The 27,629-nt window shown below is 35.7% G+C and overlaps 2 protein-coding genes across 2 annotated transcripts in view; both read right to left on the bottom strand.

Moving 5' to 3' along the window:
* Nucleotides 1–11,220, bottom strand: part of RNF128 (ring finger protein 128) — a 113,417-nt gene extending 102,197 nt beyond the window's left edge. The window contains exon 1 of the mRNA XM_066356738.1: nt 10,527–11,220. Coding sequence (XP_066212835.1) covers nt 10,527–10,932 — 406 coding nt within the window. The 5' untranslated portion in view covers nt 10,933–11,220. The remainder of the gene's footprint in view (nt 1–10,526) is intronic.
* Nucleotides 11,221–17,318: 6,098 nt separating this feature from the next.
* Nucleotides 17,319–27,629, bottom strand: part of RADX (RPA1 related single stranded DNA binding protein, X-linked) — a 46,851-nt gene continuing 36,540 nt past the window's right edge. The window contains exons 12-14 of the mRNA XM_066356936.1: nt 24,346–24,636; nt 20,084–20,251; nt 17,319–17,682 (exon numbers count right to left, since the gene is read on the bottom strand). Coding sequence (XP_066213033.1) covers nt 17,552–17,682; nt 20,084–20,251; nt 24,346–24,636 — 590 coding nt within the window. The 3' untranslated portion in view covers nt 17,319–17,551. The remainder of the gene's footprint in view (nt 17,683–20,083; nt 20,252–24,345; nt 24,637–27,629) is intronic.

Below are 27,629 nucleotides of genomic sequence, written 5' to 3'. Positions count from 1 at the left end.
GATGGCCAGTAGACATATGAAAAGATGCTCAATGTCACTAATCATCAGAAAAATGCAAATTAAAACCACAATGAGATATCACTCCACACCTGTCAGAATGGCTGTCACCAATACATCAAGAAACAACAAGTGCCCTGGCCGGTTGGCTCAGTGGTAGAGTGTCGGCCTGGCATACAGAAGTCCCGGGTTTGATTCCTGGCCAGGGCACACAGGAGAAGTGCCCATTTGCTTCTCCACCCCTCCCCCTCTCCTTCCTCTCTGTCTCTCTCTTCCCCTCCCGCAGTGAGGCTCCATTGGAGCAAAGATGGCCCAGGCACTGGGGATGGCTCCTTGGCCTCTGCCCCAGGCGCTAGAGTGGCTCTGGTTGCAACAGAGCGACGCCCCGGAGGGCAGAGCATCGCCCCCTGGTGGGCAGAGCATCGCCCCTGGTGGGCGTGCGGGGTGGATCCCGGTCGGGCGCATGCGGGAGTCTGTCTGACTGTCTCTCCCCGTTTCCAGCTTCAGAAAAAAAAAAAAAAAAAAAAAAAAAAGAAACAACAAGTATTGGCGAGGATATGGAGAAAATGGAAGCCTTCTTGCACTGTTGGTGGGAATGCAGATTTGTGCTGCCATTGTGGAAAGCAGTATGCAGTTAACTTTAAAAATTAAAAATGGAACTGCCTATGACCCAGCGATTCCACTTCTGGTAATTTATCCAAAGAAATCCAAAACACTAATTTGAAATAATATATTTATCTGTATGTTCACTGCAGCATTATTTATATTAGTCAAGATATCCAAGTGCCCATTAATAGATGAGTGGATAAAAAGAGATGTGGTACATATATACAGTAGAATATCATTTGGCAATAAAAAGAATGAAATTTTACCATTGCAACAGCATGGATGGGCCTAGATGTTAATTAAAATAAGTTAGTCAAAGAAAAACAAATAGTGTATGATTTCACTTACGTAGAATCTAAAAAAAGCAATGTAAATGAGTGAACAAAACAGAAAGAAACTTATAGACACAGAGAACAGACTGATGATTGCCAGAAGGGAGGGTGGTGGGACTGAATAAGAAAGGTAAAGAGATTAGACGGTACAAATTGGTAATTACAAAATAGTCACAGGGATGAAAAGTACAGCATAAGAAATATAGTCAATAATATTGTAATAACTATGAATGGTGCCAGATGGGTACTGGAAAAATCAGGGGAACATTTTGCAAAACATATGATTGTCTAATCGCTATGATGCTGTACACCTAAAACTAATACAAAATAATGTTGAATGTAAACTGCATTTGAAAAATAATATTTAAAATATTTTGCTTATAAATCTGTCTTTTTCCCTTTTTTCTATTTTTTATCTTTCTCTATATTTATTTGATTTTTAATTGAATTTATTGGGTTTTTTTATCTACATTTATTATTCTTTACTATTTACTATGGCACTTTATCTTGTTTTAAGAACCATTTATTTTCTAATTTTTGAGATGCTTTTAAATTTTGTTTGGGTCTTACAACTTTACATTCAACTTGAAGTCACAGATATAAGCAATAAATCTGTTTTTTAATTTTTTATTCAAGGCAACAATAAAACTATATCTGAATAAAAAAGAGAAATTGTCTTTATTGTTTCTGTATTTCACTTTGTTATTTCTCCTAAGCTGACAATAAACCATTAGCTTTCCGTTTGGGTCATATGCTACAATAATGTATATATATAGTCCTGTGCTGCATAACAATATAACTATCCTACCGATTGCATTTACAATGGTGGTCTCAGCCTAAAAGCAACGGGCTATACTATATTGCCTTGGTATGTAGTAGACTACACAGGCCAGATTTGTGTAAGTGTACTTTATGATGTTCACACAATGATGACATCACCTAAGGACACATTTCTCAGGACATATCCCCTTTGTTAAGCTGTAGATGCCTGTATCTGTATTTATATGTTGATGTACCCACATACATATATCCATAAATATTTATAGTCTAACTTGCCAGTAATAGTAACAAGATTCAAAAACCTTACTAGTGTCCTGAAACTTGATAAAATATACCTTGCAGAAAGTTCTATCAGACAACACTCAATGCAGTACAGTGGGAACATTTTTTTTTAAATTTTTTATTTATTCATTTTAGAGAGGAGAGGGAGAGAGAGAGAGAGGAGAGACAGAGAGAAAGAAGGGGGGAGGAGCTGGAAGCATCAACTCCCATATGTGCCTTGACCAGGCAAGCCCAGGGTTTCGAACCGGCGACCTCAGCATTTCCAGGTCGATGCTTTATCCACTGTGCCACCACAGGTCAGGCCAAGGGAACATTTTTTAAGTAAAGTCAGGAACAACTCAGCAATGTACATGATTACCACTACTGGAGCCTAAGACAATAGAATAAAACCACTGCAAAGAATTATGAGACACAATTAATATAAAAAAGAGGCAAAACTTTGTAGAGAAAATGATCATTTTAACTTGAAAAATTAAAAGTTTCGATGAAAAAAATATTAAAATTAATAGGAGTTCAACAAAGTGGTCAGATGTAAGATCAACATAAATAATGATGCAAAGTCAATATTAATAACTTCCTTAGGTATCAGCCATAATTATATTCATTGAAGTATTATCTTCACAGTAGCAGAATTAAAAACAACCCAAATGTTCATTAATAAGGGAGTGGTTAAATAAGTTATGCATGTGTACACACTATGAAATAATATGCAATAGTTAAAAGAATGAATTAGACCTAAATGTAAATTTATTGATAAGGCAATAACACTAATTGCTACTGTTGAGTGACAGAATAAAGCTACAGAATTACTTTGTATTTTGTTAATGTCAAATATAAAACACATTTTGACTATGTAGTATATATATACATAGATATGATGCACATGTATACACATATACATACACATATACATATACATATACATATACATATACATATACATATGGAAGAAGAGAGGGAGAGAGAGAAGCCTGAAAGGTTAGCTACCAAAATACATAGCAATAGTTATGTCTTCGAAGAGCAGTGGAGTGAGATTGGGGGTGGTAGTCAAGGGGGACTTTAATTGTATCTTTATTTTTTTTTAGGAAGTATTGTAAAAGTAAAAACAATCTTAATGCAATGGGTTGCTGAGTTCACCTAATTAACTTTATTTAAACCTGTCAACCTTTTCATATATAAAATGGAATTGCTTTCTAGTTTTTTAGACTTTCTTTTATTCAACCACTAGTGAAGACCATGCACAATGATCACTATAATGGATACAATGGCAGGCATGACAAACATCGTCTCTGCCCTCCTGGAACTTACAATCAAATGGAAGTGTTACTATAGACAGGGAGAATGGGCAGGCGAGTCTTCCTCACTGACCAAGATGGCTGCAGGTGGACTTTCTTTAACCCAGTGCCAAAAGCTAGAAAGGTGAATGGACAGAGCCCTACTGCTCCAAAAGTTTGAAAAATAAATGGACAGGGCATGAAAGCACCAAAAGCTGGAAAGATAGGGTTGAAGTTGGCCAAAAGCTAAAAAGAAAATTGGATAGAGAAAAAAAAGCCCTCCCCTCCGTATCCCTAAAAGAACATGGGCTTGAGCAGGAAGGGGAGATGATCTTTAAGATGGGATTCCACCACTCTCTCAGGTCACGGCACCTTAATAAACCTCTTTCCTTTTGCACCAGCACCTGTCTTGATTTTGACTTTTGTTGCAGAAGGCAGCCGCACCTGTGTTTAGTCTTCACAGTTACAGGAGAGACATATTATAAGCAAATAACAAAATAATTACACACTATAAGAGGTTTAATCATAAGTTAACAGTGGGGCCTGATCAGGCGGTGGCAAGTGGATAGAGCATTGGACTGGGATGCAGAGGACCAAGATTGGAAACACTGAGGTTGCTGGCTTAAGCACGGACTCACCAGCTTGAGCGCAGGGTCACTGGCTTGAATGTGGGATTATAGACATGATCACCATGGTCGCTGACTTGACCCCAAAGGTCGCTGGCTTGAAGCCAAAGGTTGCTGGCTTCAGCCCAAGGTCGCTGGCTTGAAGCCAAAGGTTGCTGGCTTGAGCCTAAGGTCGCTGGCTTGAAGCCAAAGGTTGCTGTCTTGAGCCCAAGGTTGCTGGCTTGAGCAAGGGGTCACTCGCTCTGCTGTAGCTCCCCCTCCCCAGTCAAGGCACATATGAGAAAGCAATCAATGAGCAACTAGGGAGCAGCAACGAAGCAACAAAGAATTGATGGTTCTCATCTCTCTCCCTTTCTGTCTGTCTGTCCCTCTCTGTCCCCCCCCTGTCTCTGTCTCTGTCACAAAAAAATAAAATAAAAAGGCACTTTCCTCATATAATAAAAATGTAGCCAATTTAAAAAAGAAATGAACAGTGGGTTTTGATGGGAAATAATGTGGTCGAGGGAGACTTCTTAGAAGAGTCCTTTAAACTGTGATTTGGAGGACCTGTTATGTGTTATAGTGATGGTGGTGATGGGAAGAAAAGCATGCAAAAAGGGTTCACAGAGAAAAATCTTCAGGTGTTGAAGAAAATATCTGAAGTTCAGAGTATTGTGAGGAAGAGGGAGAGTTGCACTGATAGGTTAGAATGGTTGGCAGAGAACAGATCACGCAAATTCCTTTTAGACATGGTAAAGTTTAGATTTCATTAGAAAAACAATAGAAAGTCACTGGGGGCTTTGAGTAGAGGAACCATGTGATATAACCTATATTTTTAGAATATCGCTCTGGCTGCCATGTATAGAGAAAATATGGGGTAGGCAGCAAGAATGGAAGCAGGAGTTCGGTTTGGAGGCCATTTATAGTAGTCAGTGTGAAAGACAATAGTAGTCTGCACTGGATTGGTCATGTTCATGTGGTTATATTTTTGCAGGCAGCATTATGTGCAAATATAAAGGAAAAATGAATGACTTAGGTAGAGGAAACATCAGGTGCAAAAGCTTGCTTATTTTTTCTCTATTGGTTTAGAAACAGAAAAGTAGGGTATCTGAATCAAAGTAATGTGGGAGATAGGGGCATGGAATAGGTCTGATCATATAGGGCCTTGTAGGACATGGCATGAAGACTGGATTTTATTCTAATGGGGACTGAATTATCTTTTCCACAGGATCCCTCTGGCTGCTATGCTTATTAAGGGGCAAGAGTAGAAGGGTGACCTCTAGGGAGACTATTGCAGTAATCCAGGTGAGAGATGATATTGGCCTGGGCTTGCATGCAAGCAACAGAAGTGGAACCAACAAGACTTTCTGTTTAATGAGATGTAGGAGTGAAGAAGGGGGAGGTATCAACTCCTTTCAGGCTCAGGGCAGGAAGAGTTTAGTGGAATTGAGAGACTTGAAGGAACCCAGTGTTGCTAGCACTAGTGAGTGTGTGGGGAGATGAGAAGAGCTGAGGCCAGAGTAGTTGGCAGGAGTCAGGTGATTCACATCTGGGTAAGGACATGAACAGGAGTTTTAATTTACTTTAAGTGCCATAGGAAGCCACTGAAGTATACTGCTCACAAAAATTAAGCGATATTTCAAAATGAATATGAAGCAATTTAAAAAAAGTATTTGATATTTTTTCCCCTGAAGTTGGAAACGGGGAGGCAGTCAGACTCCCGCGTGCGCCCAACCGGGATCCACCCGGCATGCCAACCAGGGGGCGATGCTCTGCCCATCTGGGGCGTTGCTCTGTTGCAACCAGAGCCATTCTAGCGCCTGAGGCAGAGGCCATAGAGCCATCCTCAGGGCCTGGGCCAACTTTGCTCCAATAGAGCCTTGGCTGTGGGAGGGGAAGAGAGAGACAGAGAGGAAGGAGAGGGGAAGGGGTGGAGAAGCAGATGGGCGCTTCTCCTGTGTGCCCTGGCTGGGAATCGAACCCGGGACTCCTGCATGCCAGGCCGACGCTCTACCACTGAGCCAACTGGCCAGGGCTGATTTTTTTTATTAAACAAGAACATCAGAAAAACAAACAATGGGTCAAAGAAAGTTGTTTGATTATGCAAATGAGATACAAACCAACTTTTATTTCATTGGTGAAAATGTACTATACAAAAGGCTGAAAGTACTGGAGTATCTGCACGTTCCCTGATCCCCTAATTTTTGTGAGCAGTGTATTTTAAACAGAGCGGTTTATATTTTCTAAAAAGCCCTTTTGTTTTCAGTGTGGGGCATGGGCTTGGGAGGAGACAAGAGAAACAAAGAAATCAGGACGTTATTGCAAAGGTCTGAGGATGAAGTCTTGGAGATGAATATATCTAGATAGATTTGAGGTTCATTTGAATTAGAACTGATTAGTTTTCTTGAATAAACTCTTGATATGTATATGAGTCTAAGCCTTATTGAAGTTTTTTATTACTTTTTCACTTAATTTATATATTATTTTTTATTTCCTCTCTCATTTATAATTTTTTTAAATCTAAATCATGTGATTTTGCTTCTCTAAATAAACCCTTTCCATGCACTTTTTTGGTCTGGAATTGGTGAGTTTTGGGAATTCTGAGATGCTACAAATCTCATTTCATTGGACATAGTCAAAATGATAAAAACGTGAGAACTATATTATCCCTCCCAAATTCCTAAGTTCACTGAAATAAACTATTTAAATTTAAGCATTTCTTAAAGCAATTTAACAGCATACTTAACTTTCAAAACCTGTTTGCTCAGCAAGTAAGTACTAATCTTGTGCTGAATTTTTTGCTTTAATAACTGAGGAGTCCTGACTTTTCTTATACATCTGGGACACAAGTGGATGGATGTTTCTGAAGCATTTGGAAAGTATTGTTAAGTTACATGCTTACTTAAGGATACCATGAGCATATCTTTTTATTTGCAACCCTATTAGAATGTCAAGTCAAAACACACTGCAAATTGGGAAATTTTGATTTAAAGGTTTACCTCCAAGTGTTAGGCTATAAACCATTCCTTTTCAGTGGGAGCTCTTCTCAGACTGAAGTTCTCCCTTTCAGAAAAGGAATCCTGCTAATAGAGAGGCTGTAAATAGATTGGGCACAGAAGTAAGAACATTCTGTCCACATAACATGAAACCATGGGAGGCAGAGGTGCAGAAGAAATCCTTAGGCTTGTTTGGGACCTTGAAGGCAGAATATAGGGGATGTGGAGGCATAGAAATATAAAGTGGGGAAAGTAAATATATTTGAACAACAGTAAGGGCATGAGCATAGTGCATTGTCGGTAAGAAAGAGACATGCAGCCCTTGACATCTGGGACCTGGCACTATCGATCCAGCCTTGGTGTTTTCTTGTTGAACATAAACAATCTCACAGAACATCAACATGAGAAAAGGTCATTCTGTGACCGTGATAGATCAAGGCAAAAACAAGATCACTCCATCATCACGTCTGAACACAGTCAAAATATGAACAACGTCCAAGCCACAAATATGAACAAACATTTGCCATACTAGCTAACATGAGTGACTGTTGCTTCTTTACCAATTATAGCTGTAGCTTTGGGTTAATCTTCTCCACTTACAAATTTAAAATTTATTTTAAAAATCCAATCACTGAATTACCCCCACTTACTGACAGCATCCAAGTCTAGAACAAAGCCAGCTAGAGTGACCAACTTAGTCTGGTTTTCCCAGGTATTTCCTGGTTTTAGCAATAAAAGTCCCACATTCCAGCCTTCAGTATCGGGCAAAATGGGATGGCTCTTCAATAACTTGCTTTCTTAAACTCTCCCCCAAATAATGTAACGCAAGGCCAAATCCTGTAAGTATTTTCTGTCACCTTCTTATTGAGATATCCATAGTTTCCCTTGGTATGCATTCTCCTTTTGCTGCAACAAGTACTAACCTCAACTTTTCAACTACAGGTCTCTTCCTAGTTGTCTTTTGTTGGAGGGCATTGACATCAGTAATAAGTAAGGAGGTACAACATTGTGAAAAAGCTAGTAAGGCTTAGCTAGCATGGAAAAATGGGACTAAAAGAATGAAGAGATGGGGGAAAATTGGTGAGAATGAAAAGGTGTCACAGTCTTTAGTAGTCTCGAGTGTGGTTTTCTGAAAAGGTGGTTTATAGGAGTAATAAAAGATGAGGTGAAGGAAGGTGAATGCTGCGCTTTTGTAGGAAAGAGAGGAATTGTTGCCCCACCCTGTGTGCCTGAACCAAAAGAAACACTAATGAAAAGACAGCAAAACAAACAAAATTTTGGCTTATGTTATAAAATAATGACTCAACCTTTAATGGCCTGGAGTAGTGATTTTCAAACGTTTTCATCTCCTGGCACACTTGTAAACTAATTACTAAAATTCTGCGGCATAGCAAAAAATGTATTTTTGCTGATCTGACAAAGAAAAAGGTATAAATTAGATTTGTTCATACTGGATGGCTATTGTGTTGACTGTTAAAAAATTTTTTGAACAATCTAAGGGAAATGAGGTAAGTGCCCCTAACTAGTCAAGTGTTGGATACTTTAAAAATTCTTGCAGCATATTGGTTGAAAATTGCTGGCCAAAAGGCTGACCATAGAGCTCAAAACTGATCTGCCTATGTTTGTCAACTGAATCATATAATAGTTTCTACATACGGGAAATTTCTGGGAAGCACTGCAATGACACACTCGTGGACAGGTGTTATAAATGCAAGACACTAAACTTACTGTTTTAATTATTTGGGGTTGAGATAATCTAATGTTAAATATCAATATTCATTAAATATAATAAAGGTTCCAGAACAGCACTTGACATAGTAAATGGTAATAAATATTAACTATTGCAATTAATATCATTATACTATGTTTTTCAATGTGCTTATTTTAAAATGGGCAATGCTGTAGTTTTTAAAAATGTTTCTGATCACATATCCTTGATTATGTTTGGAGATATACATTGAATAATAAATATAACTTCCTTGTTCTTTAAACTTGGCTGAAAGTCACATATTCAAATGACTGTGTGCATGCCTTTTGGCGAGGTTTACTGTAAATGACCTTTGGTAAATCTTTTAAATTCAATGACTGAGTACCTACATTCCACTAGATGTTAGCCCCCACTGTATGTTGCAAAGCAAGTTGTGAAACCAGGACTACCATTTAGTTTCACACTTTGTATACTTTAAAAATAGCTGGGGAGTGAACAATCAGAATGTGATTGTCCATGTAAAAGGAAACTTAGAGTATTAAGAATCTAGAAGTTGAAACATAAAGGAAGATGTTTCCTTAGAACAGGTTTAATTTCTAATTTTCATCAGAAACTGCTTCATTTATTTCTACAAAAATAAAAGTTATTTGTAAAAATATAAGAACACACAGGGAATACTTGTAAAGTGCTCTTAAAAATAAAGTGAATGTCTGAATTCTAACAATGTCTAAGATTTGTTACAAAAGGTAGCAAGTAGAATTTTGTATGTTTATGATAATTTTGTACAGCTGAAAGACCATCTAACCTGGTTTTTTAATACCCAGAAAAACAAGCAGCTTGTTTTTCAAACATTACTACTAAATTATCATATTATATGAGTACATATAATATGGAATGTTACAATCCCTCTGCTACTCTCAACACAAATTTGGTTTTCCTTTTTATAATTCTGACACCTGATTAACTTAATTTACTTCTTTTTCCCAGAGACCAGATTTAGCAGTGACAACACCAATAATCCTGATGTTGTGTTCTGTCAACTCTTACCTTGTTTGTTATTGTTACCATTTTTTGGGGGGAGACAAGTTCGAGGCCAAAAAATGCCCATACCCACCTGCAGTATAAAAAACTTGGGTCAAAAACCCCCACAAAAAACTTGGGTCAGAAGTTTACTTCTTCAGTGGTTTAATATAATTTTTTTGGAATGTGGCATTTATTTTTACAAAATAAAATAAAAACAGTAATTCTCAGAAGTAAATCTCTTTATAAAGTTAATAAATTGATAATTATATTTACTTAAGATGTTATAAGTAAACATTTCTAAGGAAGACCTTTACTTTTGGTATGAATTATACACTTATCCTATTTCTGTCATATGCTTTTCAATGTGTAATGCTTCTTAAAGAGTAGTTTTATATGTATTACTCCCACAAACAGATTCAAATCTCACCTGCCTACAGCAGACAGTCTAATTCTCATTTCTGTAAGTAATTTTTACACTTGCAATGTGCTATTGTTAATCATAATGAGTCTGTTTTGCAGCTAGAGCATACTTGAATACATACAGCTCTATTTTGCTTGAGAAAAATGAATCAAACTGGAAAGTACAAATTAACAGTGATATAAAATTATTTGTTTTTGTTAATGTTTAGAGGTAAATGAACATATTATTGAAACACAATTATATAATACACACTGAGAAAATGAATCCAGCTAAGGAAATTGTGAAAGAAAATAGAAACCACTTCATGAATTGCTTTTGTCCTTGGACCAAATTAATTACAAAAGTCAAGTAATAGTAAATTAATTCCAAGTAGTGCCAGGTAAGAATATTTAAATTAATATTGTTTTACACCCTTGTTGCCAGATTAATTCTAGATGGAAATACCATTTAAAAATAAAGAAAGGCATTAACACTTTTGGGGAATCAATGTATTATTACTTACCGAAATTTGCCATCTGTATCGTCTGGTTGCCTGTCTCTGGAGCGTTGTAAATCACAACAGCATCAGCATTTCTTCTGCCTGCTGTTTGAATTTTTTCTGTAAATGTACAATTACCTCTTTCTATCAGTGCAATCCAGGGCTTCTCCGTAATAGTGAACTCAGTGTTGTAGTCACAAGCTTGGTAGCTATTGTTCTTAGGGATGCCCACCACCCCCATAGCATTAGCTATTGGTGAGGCTAATCCATAAACCCCACATTCACACGACTCTGTTGTAGTGTAGTTGCTGGTTTCATTGTAATAATTCACAGTCACATAGGCGTTCATTGGAAAAGATACTGTGATTTTAAATAAAAAGGTAAAAATTACAAGCAGCCAAAAACAACTAGACTTATTCTCCTGGTTCATTGCTTGTTCATTTGAGCATAGAATTTAAGATGTCTGCTGATATTTCCAACTATCAGTCACCATTTGTCCACTCAGGTCCCCACTAAGCAGAAGTTTGAAATTTCAGTTGCAAGCAGGTAACTGATCTCACCTCAAGCAACATAAGCTCTGAATACATCAGCTCTATTTCACTTTAGTTATCTACATTCCCTTTGGCCTGCCCCTCCTCCAACTGTACACACCCATAACCCTTAACCAGGACTACCTTAGTAATAAATAACACCATCAACTTTATTCTACATGTCAACTTATCAAGGTTGGATGACTTCCTGCACTGACATTTTTTTCTTCCTACTGTTTCAGCTAATGCACTTTTATAAACATGGAGTGGATTGGAACGAGGAACTGGACTCTTGGGAATCCCACGTGACAAGTCTGAAAGTCACCTCTCTCAGAATATCTGAAACACCAAACTGGTTTTCCAAGCCCTGCTGAAATATGCTATCAACCAGTTTAGTCAGGAGTAAGTTAAGATCCACAATTTTAATTGTTATGGCATTAATGGAACTGATTTTACAGCCTTTTTTTCACCATCTTATTTCTGTTTGGAATTTTTCTTAACAAGTTCCCCAAGGAATACCTTCTACTACCTTGTTTATTCATTAAAAAATACACATATTTCAGTGGCTAAAGATCTTTTTCTTTCAAATACAGTGCCTTGCCCATGGTAAGCACTCAAATATTTGTTGATTGACTAATACTTATGAGCTGCTGCATTCCATTAATTTTTATGCCCCATGTATTATACTCTAACAAGATGGTTTAAGGTTTAATTTTTTAACATTAAGAACTTTAGATTTTTAGTTCTCTCAAATGCATAAACAGATTTATTTATTTCAATGCTTTCTTTATTGTAAGCTCTGTTTTAACCAAGAGCACACTGGACACTAGAAGCACTCAGACATTGTTACAGGGTCAGTTGCTCTGGGCAAGTTGCTGGGATAGAAAGATTTCAATGTGTGCCAAGGGCTGGTGAAGAAATAGATAAATGGACAAGAAGACAAACAAAGATACCAAGAGTCTGATTAAGTCAAGAGTCAGCAAACTAGACAAGCAGACATCAGACTGTTGCAGAAGCAGAAAGACACCAGGTTAAAAGGAGAGCAGGCACAATGGTAGTCTCAAGTCCAAGGAAAGTAGTCTGGAATCAGGAAGACTACTAAAGTCAAGGGAACAGGACAACAAAATAGGAAAAGAGGAGATATTGTTTAAGGAGACAATCAATGAGGTTATTTCTTCCTCCTACTTCTTGTCTGTTCTTAGGTACCTGAGATATTACTTTGGAATGGAACTTGTAGGTGGGAACCAACAGTTAACAATACTCAACAGAGGTGAGGAGTTCAGGGAATCCACATTTGAACTTAATGAATAGACACTAACAGAAACATAATACGAATATAAACTTTTCTATCATATTATAACTGCCAATTATCATCTATTTATCCTTTCCCCTACAGTACCTGCCTAGTATTAGTGACACTTCACGCATAGTAGTCACTTAATATAGTAGTTATTCATTGACATGAATTGAAAAGCTTAAAGGTCTTCTGTATTAGCTTATGGTCTATTTACAAACAAACATAAATAGTTTATTATTTTGCTATTAGCACTATCATTTTGATGTTAAAACTCACAGTAAAGTCTGTATTCACAGGACAAAAAAAATCTATCAAACTGAAAACAGAAGTGTTATTATTGTCAAAACCATTAGTTTGCTGAATGTGAACAGACATCTCTAATAAATTCAACATCAGCATTCAAAATGTAAATAATTAGCAAGGTCTTCGAAATTGGTTTTAATTTTTACGAGTTATTAAGGTGTTTCTAAAAAATATATTCTTGAAATTGTTTCAAAACAGATTAGTGAGAAATTAGCTAAATCCTTTAGAAGTCAAATTTTGTTAAATAACAACCCACTAGTTTCAAATCTTCACATATATTTTGCACAAGGTAAATCATTATATGCCTTTAAAATGATGACTTTACCTTAATACTTCATAGCAATGCTTGTATATTAAAGAGAACTTTATTGAACTATCTTAAATTGCTCTGGAGGTTGAAGTGCATGACTTTATATGATAACTGGCATTATATACCATGTATATGTGTTTTTATGTTTTCTTTAGTGTCTTTCAGTGAGAGAATCATAACGTACAAAGATAATTATATATATTTTAAAATATGCATTTAAGTTAAGTTGGTCCTGGAACAATAAATACCCATCAGTGCATTTTTTATGTTAACCTTTACAGCAAGTTCTTAAAGAATGAGCGGTTTAGTGTTTATTCAGCATTATTAAATTTTTGTCTGTGGAACACCTACATTAGACTCACTTAGAAGTATATTGAAAATGAAAATTCCTGGGTCATCCTGAATCAGAATCTGAGGGAAATGTCTAGGAATCCACATTTTAAATAAATTATCTTGTATAATAACCTTATACCCTCTGATCTTATCAAATTCACTTTTCAGTCTTAAAAATTAATTCTCCAGGTAATTCTTATGTACTTTACAATTTAAGAACTTTTGATCAGACAAATTATACATAATGAATAGTATGGGATTTAGTTCTAATTTTGACAGGTTAACTGCTGTCATTTTATTTCAAACTATTTGTTGTTCAATTTCTAATTTATAAAGGTTTGATGTTTATTTGTACTTGAGGTGCTATTCTGAATATTTTAAGAAGTCTTAAAATGGTAAGTTTGCACAGTACTGATGATTCTAAAACAACTAATATTATATCCTCAGGAAATAAAAACCTGTCTGGGACTTTTTCTTCACTTTTACAATAAAAGAGGTTGGATTAGAATTTATCTATCAGGTCTTATCTAGAATTGACATGTTAGAACTCCATGAAAATAAAAGTTGTTTAGAAATGATCAATTTTTATTATTTTCCCTCCTATCAGTACAATTCATAATGAAGCTGCAGAGAGTAGATGAAATTGTAGGAGGTAAGTTAAAAGTATTAGGTAAATCTTGAGCATTAATAAAACTAACAAGTGCTTAAAATAGTATCATATACCAGTGGTTTCTAAACTTGTCTGCACATTAGAATCACTTGAGGAGCTGTTAACACTCTTGATGTCCAAGCTACATCCCAATCAGAAACTCAGGATAATATTTAAGCATAGTAATTTTTAAAAATTGAAATTATTGGGGTGACATTAATAAAATTATGTGGGTTTGAAATGTACAATTCTATAATATATCATCTGTATGTTGCATTGTATATTTACCATCCAAAGTAAAATCTCCTTCTGTCACCATGTATTTGATCTCCTTTACCCTTTATTACCCTCCTACTACCCTTCCCTCTGGTAATCACCATACTGTTGTCTGTGTGTATGAGTTTTTGTTTGTTTATTTGTTGCTTTCAGTCTTATATTCCACATGAGTGAAATATGGCTCTTGAATTTTTCCGTCTGACTTTGCTTAGCCTGATATTCCCAAGATCCATTCTTGTTGTTGTAAATGGCAATACTTGTCTTTTCTTATACCTGAATAGTATTCCATTGTATAGACATACATCTTCTTTATCCAATCATATATTGAGAGACACTTCGGTTGTTTCCATGTCTTGGCCACTGTGAATAATGCTAGGTATAGTAATTTTTAAAAGACTACAGGTAATACCAATATTTAGCCAAGTGTGAGAACCACTGCCATAAAAAAAACTGAATGGGTCTGTGAATTTGCAAATTTTGCAAATAAGGAAATTAAAGCCAAACAATTCAAGTGGCTTTTGTTTAAAAGGTCTACAGGGATTTAGGGACAGATCTGTAGCTAGCTTAATTGTTTTTTCAAAATCTACTTTTTATTTCTTAAATATAAAGAAAAGAAAAAATTTAGGGCTAGAAATGGTATCAATATAACAATGTAAAAGTGAGGGATAATATAGTGAGTGGTATGACCTGGACCAAGAAATAAGTTTATACTTAATGTTTTTATTATGGAAACTTAGCACAAATATGGCTTTACTCAAATGTAATCTCAAATAACTGGAATCATAAAAGATTGTCCCTAAATCTTGTTATATTTATAAATTTTAACCTTTTCTTAGATTTTTTTGTACTAAGAATAGTTGATTACTGAAATAAGGAGGAGCGAATAACACATATTTCACCTCCTATCAATTTATCTGCAAGTTCTTGGGTAGCAGTGCTAAAAAAAGAAAAGAAAATGTACCTGAAAAGGTAACCAGTGAGCCTGACCTGTGGTGGTGCAGTGGATTAAAGTGTTGACCTTGAAAGCTGAGGTCACCGGTTCAAAACCCTGCACTTGTCTGGTCAAGGCACATATGAGAGTTGATGCTTCCTGCTCCTCCTCCCCTGTTTCTCTCCCTCTCTCTCTCCCTCTCTAAAATGAATAAAAAATATTTTAATGTGTATATCCCATGTGCCTATAAAATTAGAAATTTCAGTGAGAGACTTTCATCTTCTAGTAGACTATGTAGTATTTCATAATTAATTAATTGATTTGTTAATATGAAGGTGACATCACAATAGTATATTTGTGTTGGCTTTAGAATTAACACATATTGTCACTTGAGGATAACTTCTTCTGAGAGTAGCTTGCTATTTTTCTTAGGAAACTGCCACAGTAGTGATCTAATTTTGCCACATCTAAAAATAATGACACAGATATTTAACTGCAAATCTGGATAAAAACATTACTAGAATAGAAAATATATTGCTAAGAAATTTGCCTTTAAAACTCCTAAATTAAAAAAAAAATGCTCAGCCTCACTGGAAGTTGTGCAGTGGAAAGAGCATCAACCTGAGATGCTAAGGTTCCAGGTTCAAAACCTCGAGGTCACCAGCTAGAGTGTGGGCATATTTGGTTTGAGTGCAGGCTCACTAGCTTGAGCACAGGGTTGCTAGCTTGAGCATGGAATCATTGACATACCCAAGGTTGCTGGCTTGAGCCTAAGATTACTGGCTTGAGCAAGGGGTCACTGGCGTGGCTGGAGCCTCCTGATCAAGGCACGTATGAGAAGCAATCAATGAACAACTAAAGTGCCACAACTACATGTTGATGCTTCTCATTTTTCCTTTCCTGTTTCTCTCCATCTCTCTCTCACAAAAGAAGTTCATATTTCTCATTCAATATGAGAACACAAATTATTCCTATTCAAATGTGTATTTTTGAAATCTCAGTTTGAAGTTTTAGTCAATAGCTACTTAAGGATTATTTTTCCCTTCCCCAACAATTATTGGCATTAAAGTTGAACTGCCTTATAAAGTTTATTATAGCTAAATACAAAAGCCCAGATTTTGTTTGAAAACCCATATCGAAGAATCATATTGGCTCATTTAGCAAGTACATGTTGGTCTCCCATAGGAAAGAAAACAAACCCATTCAAAATGAGAGGTGTGACTAAAAAAGTTAGTGTTTTAACTTCTTTAATAATACAGTGAATATTTTAACATGAGGATTCACAATTTTAATTAATATTTAAACACAATGATAAATAACAAAAGACTGAACACATTTATGAACAAATCACAGCTTCTGTCTTTATGTTCATGAGATATCCCGTACAATATAAGTGTATGAATAAATGTACAAATATATAGCATATGAAGTCACAGTACTATAGGGCTAAAAGGCAACCATTCATTGGGCAAGATGAACCTATCATCAGATTCACCTTGATACAGATTAATTTTTAACTCATGTGATGGTCATAGATGCATACAGATGTCAACCACATAGATGTCAGCCAAAGGGCCTTGCAAATGTGGAAGGTTATTTATAGTGAAAATAAAGTAGAGTTAACAACCAGAATAAAATCAATTCCTTTAGTTACTGTTGTATATTTTCAACATGAGCTCTTAAAATATTAATATGAGGTAAAAGTTCACTATTTAAATTCACATTTCATGTACCAAAATTACAAATTAGTACAGCAAGGATATAAACATACTGTAGCCTCTGGCTTTAAGATCACAGACTGGCCAGAACATTTAGAAATTCAAACACATGAAGTCACAACAGGGTGTGGAGAAACCTTAAGACAATTTAATTTAGCATGCACATTGTACAGCTAACCAAACTGAAGATGGGGCAGCTAGACTGTGACAGTGCTTGTGTGCTTTTAAAAACAATAGAAACTTGCTTGCAAGAATTGGAAGCTGACCATTTTAGAAGCATTTAAGCTTCAAATTAGCAATTCAAAATTTTCCATTATAGATGAATAAAAGCGACAGGATGTTAAATGTCTATGAAAAGTTACTCTTCTAAGTCAGGATGCCTTATGCTGGGGCTTTCGAAAAAACATACACTTCACAAAGAAGAATGTGAATATAAATTATTACAAGTCAAGATAACAGTCATATTGGAGTAAGGTAAATTTTCTCGATACACAAAATTTTTCTGATGACTGGTTCAGTGATGAATTTAAAATAAAGTGTGTCAACTCCAAATACTAGACAAACATTAAACCACTTAATATCTTGAGAGCTTATGTAATATTTTTGCAGAAAAAGTTACTGAAATCACCAACAAAATGAAACAGTATCTTTAAAGTAGTGTCTTCTTTTAGACAGACTTGTCTTAATTCCACTTGCTGATTTTTAAGAAGTAGTATCTGGTGAGTAAATTTTATGCAAGTAGACTTCTACTTTTCTGTTACCCAAATTACAGATATCCAAGATACAGACGACATGCACTTTATCCAGTTTAGTTGCTGCTGTTATAACATCACCTAAAAGTAAAAAGCAGATGGTAAGTATTGCTACATAGTTAAATATTTACTTGTATTTAATATCATATAAGCAAATGTTTTTTTCTTAAAATATTAACACTATCCTTCATCTTCTCCCACTTCCCTCCAATTCATCACATACATTCATCAAAGTTATTTTATAGTAACTCCTTCAGAAAAAAGATGCGACCGATAATGTCAAGATATGTGTCAAGATGGTCCTTCAAAGCTAGCACATATTTAGTTCTATTTAGTTCATTTATTTTTTAAATTTAGTTTCTATTTATTTTTAAAATTTTGTAGTGGAGCAAAGTAAACATACATATTTCCAAGGCAACAAAAAGTAGTTTGTAAAAATATTTTAAAGATGACACCAATGTTTTATTATAAGCCAATGCATTATATTATTCTGTACCTATTTTATTTCATTTTGGAATCATAGAATGAATGACAAAAAAATTTTTTTTAAGATTTTATTTATTAATTTTACAGGGGGAAGGAGTATGGAGTATCAACTGATAATTGCTTCACTTGAGTTGCTCACTGCTTGCTTGTTGCTTGTTGTGTGTGCCTTGACTGGGCAAGCCCAGGGTTTGAAACCGGCAACCTTAGCGTTCCAGGTCAACGCTCTATCCACTGCACCAGCACAGGTCAGGCATCAGTGTCAAAGTTTTAAATCAGACAGATTTGTCTTCAAATCCTATCTATTACCATGATGGCAAATCTTATTTTCGGTCTAATCATATTTAAATAAGAGATAACAATGCTCATTTTTGCAAGGTTTTTATTAGTGTTAGTCATAACTTACAAAATTGTTCATGCATAGTACTTGGCACAGAGCTATATTATTTATAATGTTATGTCATGAAAAATACACAATCATTTTGCTTTTGATTACCACATTACTTTTCTAGTGATTCTTGCCCTTCATCTCCTCAATATTAACTGATTTAGCAGAATGGTACCAAATATTTTCATCTGACCATGTTATTGATGTTGGAAGAACATTGGCACTAGCAACTATTTAGGTAGCTGAGAAGTTTGCCTTGATATTTTGTTTCAATAATAACATATACATAAAGCAGAAGAAATGTGACAGAAGTAGATATTACATGAAGCAAGTTGTGAGTACACAAATATTTAGAGTTCACAACTAAAGATCTGGAATTTCTGGAAGTCTAAGGAACTGATAAGTAGGAAGTAATACTGCAAGTCAACTAATAATCATCTCTAAAGTAGACTGTGGGGGGAAAAAACAACAACATCTCACCTCACATAATTAGCTACTCATGTTCAATTTGCAGTAACCATTAATGCCAAAAGTTACTTAATCATCAGGCACAGCTCATAAGACTTGTTTAAAAACAACACACACTCAAGGGTTCATCAGCATAGAAAGACCCACCACAAAATCCTAAGATAATAAAGACTTTCTTAAAAGTTCTTTTAAATGTAATATCCTTATAAGCTCAATGAAAATTTCTATAAACTTTATCACATGCTTAGGAAATAAAAGATTAAGGTAATTGTGGACACATAATTTTATAGGTATACAGAAATAATTTTGGTATACAGAAATAAATTTGGTATATTATGTAGTAACCTAAACAATTAGTTGGTTGAAGGGTTTTCCTATCGGGATTATATACACTGCTAGTATTCTTCAACAAATTTATTTATAGCACTTGAATAACTAAATATTTGTAAGAGAAAATAACTGTACTATGCTATATTATGGAAGTATTAAAATTTCAGGCAATTATAAGGTGATAGGACATATTGTCTTGCCTGAGTTAAAAGGAGAAAAGAGTAAAATCTATGAGCATACCACTTAGTTCCAATGATACTTACATTGAGAATTGTATTATAAGAAAACCTTTTTAATGCTTGCCTGGGATAAAACAATTAATCCATTAAATTCTATTTAAATATATTTTTACTTTGAAATCTTGAGGTATATTTACCAAATAATCCTTTAAACCAGGGGTCCCCAACCTTTTTTGGGCCACGGACCGGTTTAATGTCAGAAAATATTTTCACTGACCGGCCTTTAGGGTGGGACAGATAAATGTATCATATGACCCAGACAAGCATCAAGAGTGAGTCTTAGACGGATGTAACAGAGGGAATCTGGTCATTTTTAAAAAATAAAACATCGTTCAGACTTAAATATAAATAAAATGGAAATAATGTAAGTTATTTATTCTTTCTCTGCAGACCGGTGCCAAGTGGCCCATGGACTGGTACTGGTTCCGCAGTCTGGGGGTTGGGGACCACTGCTTTAAACTATACTAAATGTTTAGGGTATAACTGTTTATATAATAAAATCTTAAGGTTAGAAATGTGTAAAATATTAATTCATTTTGTTTTCTGAATGATAAGAATACTGAGATGGTCTTACCTGCAATTGCTCTTGAACCTGGTACCCTCTCCCAATCAGTTATTTCCTGTGGATACGCACAGCTGAAATTCATGCAGGATAATAATGTGTCTACTTGAGATGTTCGGATATCTTCTGATGAATACATGGGTAGGAATGCAACATCAATTGCTATCTCATGGTTCAGACCTGTTATAGAAAAATCACACTTTATTAAAAAGTTAATGGGTTGGTTTATGGTGCTAAGGAATCCAAGTTTGCTGGTGTGATCCTAACATACACCAAATAGCTTCACACGTATTAAAAATTGTTTCAAGCCTGACCAGGCAGTGGCGCAGTGGATAGAGCATCATACTGAGACACAGAAGACCCAGGTTCAAAACCCCAAGGTCACTGGCTTGAGCACAGGCTCATTCACCTTGAGCGTGGGCTCATCTGGCTTGAGCACGGGGTCGTTAACTTGAGTGTGGGATCATAGACATGACCCCATGGTCATTGGCTTGAGCTCAAAGGTTGTTGGCTTAAAGCCTAAAGTCACTGGCTTGAGCAAGGGGTCACTGGCTCTGCTATAACCCCCAGGTCAAGGCACATATGAGAGAGCAATCAGTGAACAACTAAGGTGCTACAACGAAGAGTTGATGCTTCTCATCTTTCCCTTCCTGTCTGTCTGTCCCTATCTGTCCCTCTCTCTGTCTGTTTCTGTTACAAACAAAATAAAACAACAACAACAAAAAACCTGTTTCAAAACTGTGGATTAAACCCTTAGCTGTGCAAACATTTATGAATACATGCTAGTAGTTGAAAGAGAAGACACTTCAGTGCAATCTATCACCACTGTTGGGTATAACAATCCAAAACCTTTTCCCTACTGATGAAACATTGAAATCTTGATACCTAAAGGACAGTTTAGTCACATAAATTTAGAAACATACAGTGCTTTCTTGGTCATTCATGAGAAGACTATTGGTTCTCTTATTACCATTTGGACTTAAGGAAATATGGTATGGTATGGTATGGTATGGTATGGTATGTATGATAGTAACTTGGTCCAATCTGTACTCAAATATATAAGTTTCAATAACTTACCTTTAGGGTTATAAAAGGCTGCAGTAGAAAAAGTGTCTATACAGAACCAACCAAAGTGAATCCTCACCTATTACTGTCATCTCTTTATGTGGGTCTATGTCATCTAGGGTGGACAAAAAACTTCTTAGAGACAAGAGTTTGAGCTGTGTACTAAAGGTTGTATAGCATTTAAGTAAACAGAAGGGTATTTCAGGCAGGGCAGGGAGTAGCCAAAAGTATAGACCAAAGTGAGGAGCCCATGTTGCTGAAGCAAGGGTAAACACCTAGAGCAAACCTTTAAAGCTCTATAAATTCTACCTACTCACTCAAACCAGAAACCTGGAGCTATTCATAACTCCTCCCTTTCATTTTTTCTTGATACTGGTCACAGAGCCCAATAGATTCTATGACCTTAATATCACTCCTATTCATCCTTACAGTGATTCTTAAGTACTGAGTATGGTACAATAAAGTGTAAACAAAGCCTTTCCTGGAGAGCTGTAATCTAATCTAGAAATATAAGTATATTAGTTGCTTAAAATTCCATAAATTTAATATAACATACAACTAAAGGCTACTTAAAAATTTTTAGCAATTACTAAAAGTTGGTATTCATAAACTAAATAGTCACAATATCTAGAATTCACTGAGGAGTCCAACTCAGTATTATATATAACAAGTGAAGCTACCCATGAATCTTAACAATGGTATAAAACCCACGTGTATGTGTATATTATGCTATCTTATTTCATTGATTCTAAGCTTAAATTGAACTCTCAGATATACCATCAATTTAATAAGTATTTTAAATAAAAGGTAAATACTGCATTAAATGTACCCATTGACCATAAGATGCATTCTAATTTGCAAATGTAAAAAAAAAAGAAAAGAAACAATATGAAAAAAGAAGTATGCCTTAATCAAGAAAATATCCAAAGTTGAAACTCCTGATATTTTCAGGAAAGTAGCTTTGTTATCAGCATGCCATTAATACTTCTTTGAGTTGCTTTCTCAATTGTAAAATAAGGTGATTCAGATTCAACATTATTAGTAACATTTGTCATGAGTTCTTTGGTTAAAACTGGAATTCAGAGTTTAGTTAGAAAAATGAATGGTTCCTATATATGGCAGTTTTCTCTGTAATAGAAGATAGGTTTAGACACTGAAGAGACATAATTTTTATGAACTAGCCTGGCTTCAATCTAGCCAGAAAGTAGGACTAGAAGAGATCCAACTTTATTTTAATTCTACAATATTTTATCAGGAAAAAAATCCCTTTTTCCCTTCCTGCAGAAAGCACAAGAAAATCACTACCAAATGGTAGAAAATATTTGTTTTTTTTTTTTTGAAGTACCTAGTAACACCTACTTTTCCTGTTTCCTTTTAAACATTTTGTTTTGTTTTATTCATACATATTTTTTTCACTGTCTTTTATCCTGTTAACTATCGTAAGTCCTTGAAAACAGACAAGATATAAAACAGTATAATTCTAGCATAGATTAAAGCTGGTGGGGCAGAATGATAAATTTGCCTTCTTCACATTTGATTCTTGCTTTTATGCGGTGCATAGGAAAGCCCATAAAGGACAAAGGTTTACAATTACTTGTAATTACAGTTGAGATATTTAATGGACCAATAACATGTTAAAAAGAAAAATAATAATTTCTGTGTTTCCAGATGAACTCATGATTTTCATGATTACTTTTTGTAATTTATGGGAAATTGTTGCTGTCATATCTTTTCCTATATATAAAACTAAGACAAATAAACTATTCAAAGAGACCAAGTAAAGCAGTCTAGTGAAAAGAAGCATTTGAAACTTAGGTTAGATATAAGACTAACGAAGTCAGTAGAATTTCACATTTTCAAGATTGTACACATATACACAATTACATGTATGTGCTTATTTATGTGTAAGAAGGTAAGGAAGTGGGAGTGGGAGAGAGTAAAGGGATAAACATTATCTTGATACAGGTCAAGGTAATTCATTCCAGTAGACAGGATACAAAAATCTATGAACTGCATTTTGTTTCAGGCATTCAACTCATTTGGCAATTATTTTTCCTCATTCTTTCATTTTTAAGGTAACAAAGCCTTCCTTTTAAACACAAATACAAATAAAATGTTTTCCTTGACTTTAAGGTTAGCTCTTTTTAGTTAAGAATTTAAGTTAGAATTAATTTTGTGTACATTTTCACTCTTTAAAAACAATGTGAGAGAGAGAGGGAGAAAGAGAGACACACAGGGACAGACAGACAGACAGGAAAGGAGAGAGATGAGAAGCATTCAAGTCATAGTTGCAGCACCTTAGTTGTTCATTGATGGCTTTCTCATATGCGCCTTGACACAGGGGATCTCCAACTCAGCCAGTGCCCTTGGGCTCAAGTCAGCAACCTTGGGCTTCAAGACAGTGACCTTAAGCTCAAAAAGCAATTTTGGGACTCAAGCCAGTGACCATGGGGTCATGTCTATGATCCCACGCACAACAACCCCACACTTCAACTGGTGAACCCACACTCAAGCTCGCAACCTCGAGCTTTGGAACCTGGGTCGTCAGCATCCCAGGCTGATGCTCTATCCACTGTGCCACCGCCTGGTCAGGCATTAAAAACAAACATAAAAATAAATATAAGATTGAAAAAAATGTTTTGACTCCTTTACATTTCTGTAAGTTCTGTAGCCACTTCTCAATTTTGAACAACCTGAGGAAATAATCTCATTTTTTTTATCAGACACGGGAAGTTTATTCACTAGCTTCTTTCTGTTCAATTTGAGTTATTTGAGAATTTTATTTTCTTCAGGATCTAAACAGACCTGTGTTTATAGGAACTTCCTTTTCCCCTTTTACTTACATTTTACCTTTCAATGGCTCAGATACTTTGAGAAAAAACAGAAAATATGGGCAAGAAAGTGGTGGCTAACGAAGAACAGGATCAGTTTTAGAAGTAGTCAGGTAGTCAGGAATGAACACAGTTTCTTAGGTTCACATTCTTTCCCCCAAAACTTTCCAAAGACTTGTCAATGTTTTAATGTCCACAATTAGAGCTTAATGTATTCCAGAATTAGTGCTCCACTCTTTTGGTTTGAGCCAAACAGGAGTTCTCCTTGAGCTTAATTTTTGAAGGGTGTGTAATTTTTGAAGCAAAATACTATCATTAGCATTTAAAATATGTATGTTAAATTAATAATATTCAAAGAAAAAAAAAGAATTGACTTACCCAGGATGGTTATTTCAAAATGTCCAAGGCTTCGAGCACTCTTAAAATCACCAAGTTTGGGGGGTTTTTCTTCTGGTGGTCTGTATTTTGCAGGCTGAGAATTATACTGCTGAGTAAGAAAATTTTTGTGGCCTAAAACAAATCTCCGTGGAATACTTTCAGGATAAACACAGCTGTATTGTAGATGATCTCTTAAGCCAAACTTTTTCTCTCTCCACAGCTGACTTTCCCACCTATTACTTAGAGTTTTTCTGGCTTTCCCTTGGAGACTAGTGCTTGTATTTTCTCTATCTGTTAAAGACACAATGAGGTAGAAACAATTAACCTATAAACTAACGAAATCAAATCATTTTCTACAAAAGAGCACAGATTAATGAGGATAGTGTAATTAACTTTAAAAGTCAAACAACCACCTAAATATGTGAATTGAGTGTCTAAAAGATAATTTTTTTTTCATTTTTCTGAAGCTGGAAACAGGGAGAGACAGTCAGACAGACTCCCGCATGCGCCCGACCGGGATCCACCCGGCACGCCCACCATGGGGCGACGCTCTGCCCACCAGGAGGCGATGCTCTGCCCATCCTGGGCGTCGCCATGTTGCGACCAGAGCCACTCTAGCGCCTGAGGCAGAGGCCACAGAGCCATCCCCAGCGCCCGGGCCATCTTTGCTCCAATGGAGCCTTGGCTGCGGAAGGGGAAGAGAGAGACAGAGAGGAAAGCGCGGCGGAGGGGTGGAGAAGCAAATGGGCGCTTCTCCTGTGTGCCCTGGCCGGGAATCGAACCCGGGTCCTCCGCACGCTAGGCCGACGCTCTACCGCTGAGCCAACCAGCCAGGGCTAAAAGATAATTTTTATTAAAGTGAAGAAAGAACTAAATTCAATTTCAAAATAAACTTTCTAATGTATTAAAAAGTGATATTGTTTTCTGTTAATTGCCTTATGGATACTTGTTAATCATCTTTAAATCAAAAATGAAAACAACAGACAAAACTTTTGATGAGGCAGAAATAAGCATCAACTGCAAGGTTTCAGTGTGGTTAATATACTATTTCTGTTTTCCATATTTCTGTTTTATTCCATATTTTTAGACTATTTCTTTTTTTCTAGCAAAAGTGAGTGAGAAAGAGAAGACAGACAGACAGACGGGGATAGACAGACAGACTGAAAGGGAGAGAGATGAGAAGCATTATTTCTTCATTGCAAACAACCAAAAAGCCCTTCAACAGATGACTGGATAATGAAGATGTAGCACATATACACTATGGAATACTACTCAGCCATAAGAAATGATGACATCAGATCATTTACAACAAAATGGTGGGATCTTGATAACATTATATGGAGTGAAATAAGTAAATCAGAAAAAAACAAGAACTGCATGATTCCATACATAGGTGGGCCATAAAAATGAGACTAAGAGACAAGGACAAGAGTGTGGTGGTTACGGGGGGGGGGAGAGGAGAGGGAGGGAGAGGGGAAGGGGGAGGGGAGAGGGTCACAAAGAAAACTAGATAGAAGGTGATGGAGGAAAATCTGACTTTGGGTAATGGGTATGCAACATAATTGATCGACAAGATAACCTGGACATGTTTTCTTTGAACATATGTACCCTGATTTATTGATGTCACTCTGTTAAAATTAATAAAAATTAAAAAAAAATCTTCATTGTGGCACCTTAGTTGTTCATTGATTGCTTTCTAGTATGTGCCTTGACCTGGGGGCTCCAACTGAGCCAGTGACCCCTTGCTCAAGCCAGAGACCTTGGGCTTTAAGCCAGTAACCACGAGGTCATGTCTATGATCCCACGCTCAAGCCAACAACCTTCGGATTTTGAACCTGGGACTTTAGTGTCCCAGGCCTATGTATCTACTGTGCCACTGCCTGGTCAGGCCAGACTAACTTTCTTGGTTTCTTAAACCTAGGGAAGGGACTTACTAAAAATGTATTACAAAGTATACTACTAGATTAAATTGTAAGAAAAGAATAAGTTGAACACATACTTTTTACTCACCAGGTATTAAAAATACTGCAATATTACAAAATGGTTTTTTAAACTCAAAATTCAGGTTTATAAATGTACTTGTAATAAAATGTGTGACAACAAAAAGAATAAAATGTTTAATCATACGTGAAAAGGATTCAATCAAAGCTATAAGAAAAACTCAAAGTTAATAGGACTAAACTGAGGATTAAGCAATGATTTATTTTTTTCTAGAAATAAATCTCTCCTCTTTAAACTAATAATAGTACATAATTAGAGCAGTGATAAGTAGCTATGACAATGACCCAAGTTATATTGAGTGTTCATGATTGAGTCGTTTGAACATGTAGCACAGAAAGACCAAGTGATAGGCAGTTTCCATTTTTAAAAATGAAGTAATTATGCCCTTTGCCACATTGCTCAGTTGGTTATCGCATCATCTAGAAGAGCGGAGGCCACTGGTTCAACCCCTGGTCAGGGCACATACAGGAACAGATGTTCCTGTCTGTCTCTTGCTCCCTCCCTTCATCTCTCTAAAATCAATAAAAATAAAAATAAAAAATTAATAAGGACCGACAAGGTATAAATATTTATATGAAAAATTTCTCTGAAAAGTCATGCTTTGTTTTTTGACTTAGTAACTTGGCACTGTAATTACCTATCTTAATTATATGTTTATAATTAATACAAACTGGTATAAATTCAATAAAAAAATATTTGCAAGCACTGGTTATGAGCAACAATATTTTAAACATAATAATTAGAAAACATACAAAATACATCTGCAGTTCAGATTTTTCTAAAAATAAGATAGAAAATTATGAATCAGACTTCTTTTATTTTTATCTTGAATACCACTAAAATTATCATATGAAACACATGTTTTTAAGCTTAATGCATGACTAAGACACAGGTTAATAATCTAGAAAAACTATATATTGTAATTATAACAATAATTGTTATGTTAGTGACTCATTTTACCCTTTTTTCTGGTGACAACAGGTTTATGTTTTAATGAGGAAAATACTCAGAAGACCACAGTTTGGAGACAAGATGGTGATGGAGTAGGCAGATGTACCAACTTCCACCTCCCAGAACCAAAGTGGGTTACAAACTAAGAACCATCATCTGGAGAAAACAACTTTGGACAAAACTAAGAGGACTCTTCAACCAAGGATCACTGAAGAAGGCACACTGAGACTGGTAGGAAAAGCAGAAACACGGAGAGGGCTGTCCAGCTCCCCGGAGTGAACTGCAGCTGGGAGAGACTCACGTGGTGGGAAGTGAGTTTAGCAGAGAGGGGA

This window comes from Saccopteryx leptura, chromosome X (genome assembly GCF_036850995.1).
Source record: "Saccopteryx leptura isolate mSacLep1 chromosome X, mSacLep1_pri_phased_curated, whole genome shotgun sequence".
NCBI classification, from domain to species: Eukaryota; Metazoa; Chordata; class Mammalia; order Chiroptera; family Emballonuridae; genus Saccopteryx; species Saccopteryx leptura.
Note: the sequence above shows the minus strand (reverse complement) of the source record. Positions and strands in the feature narration are given on the sequence as shown.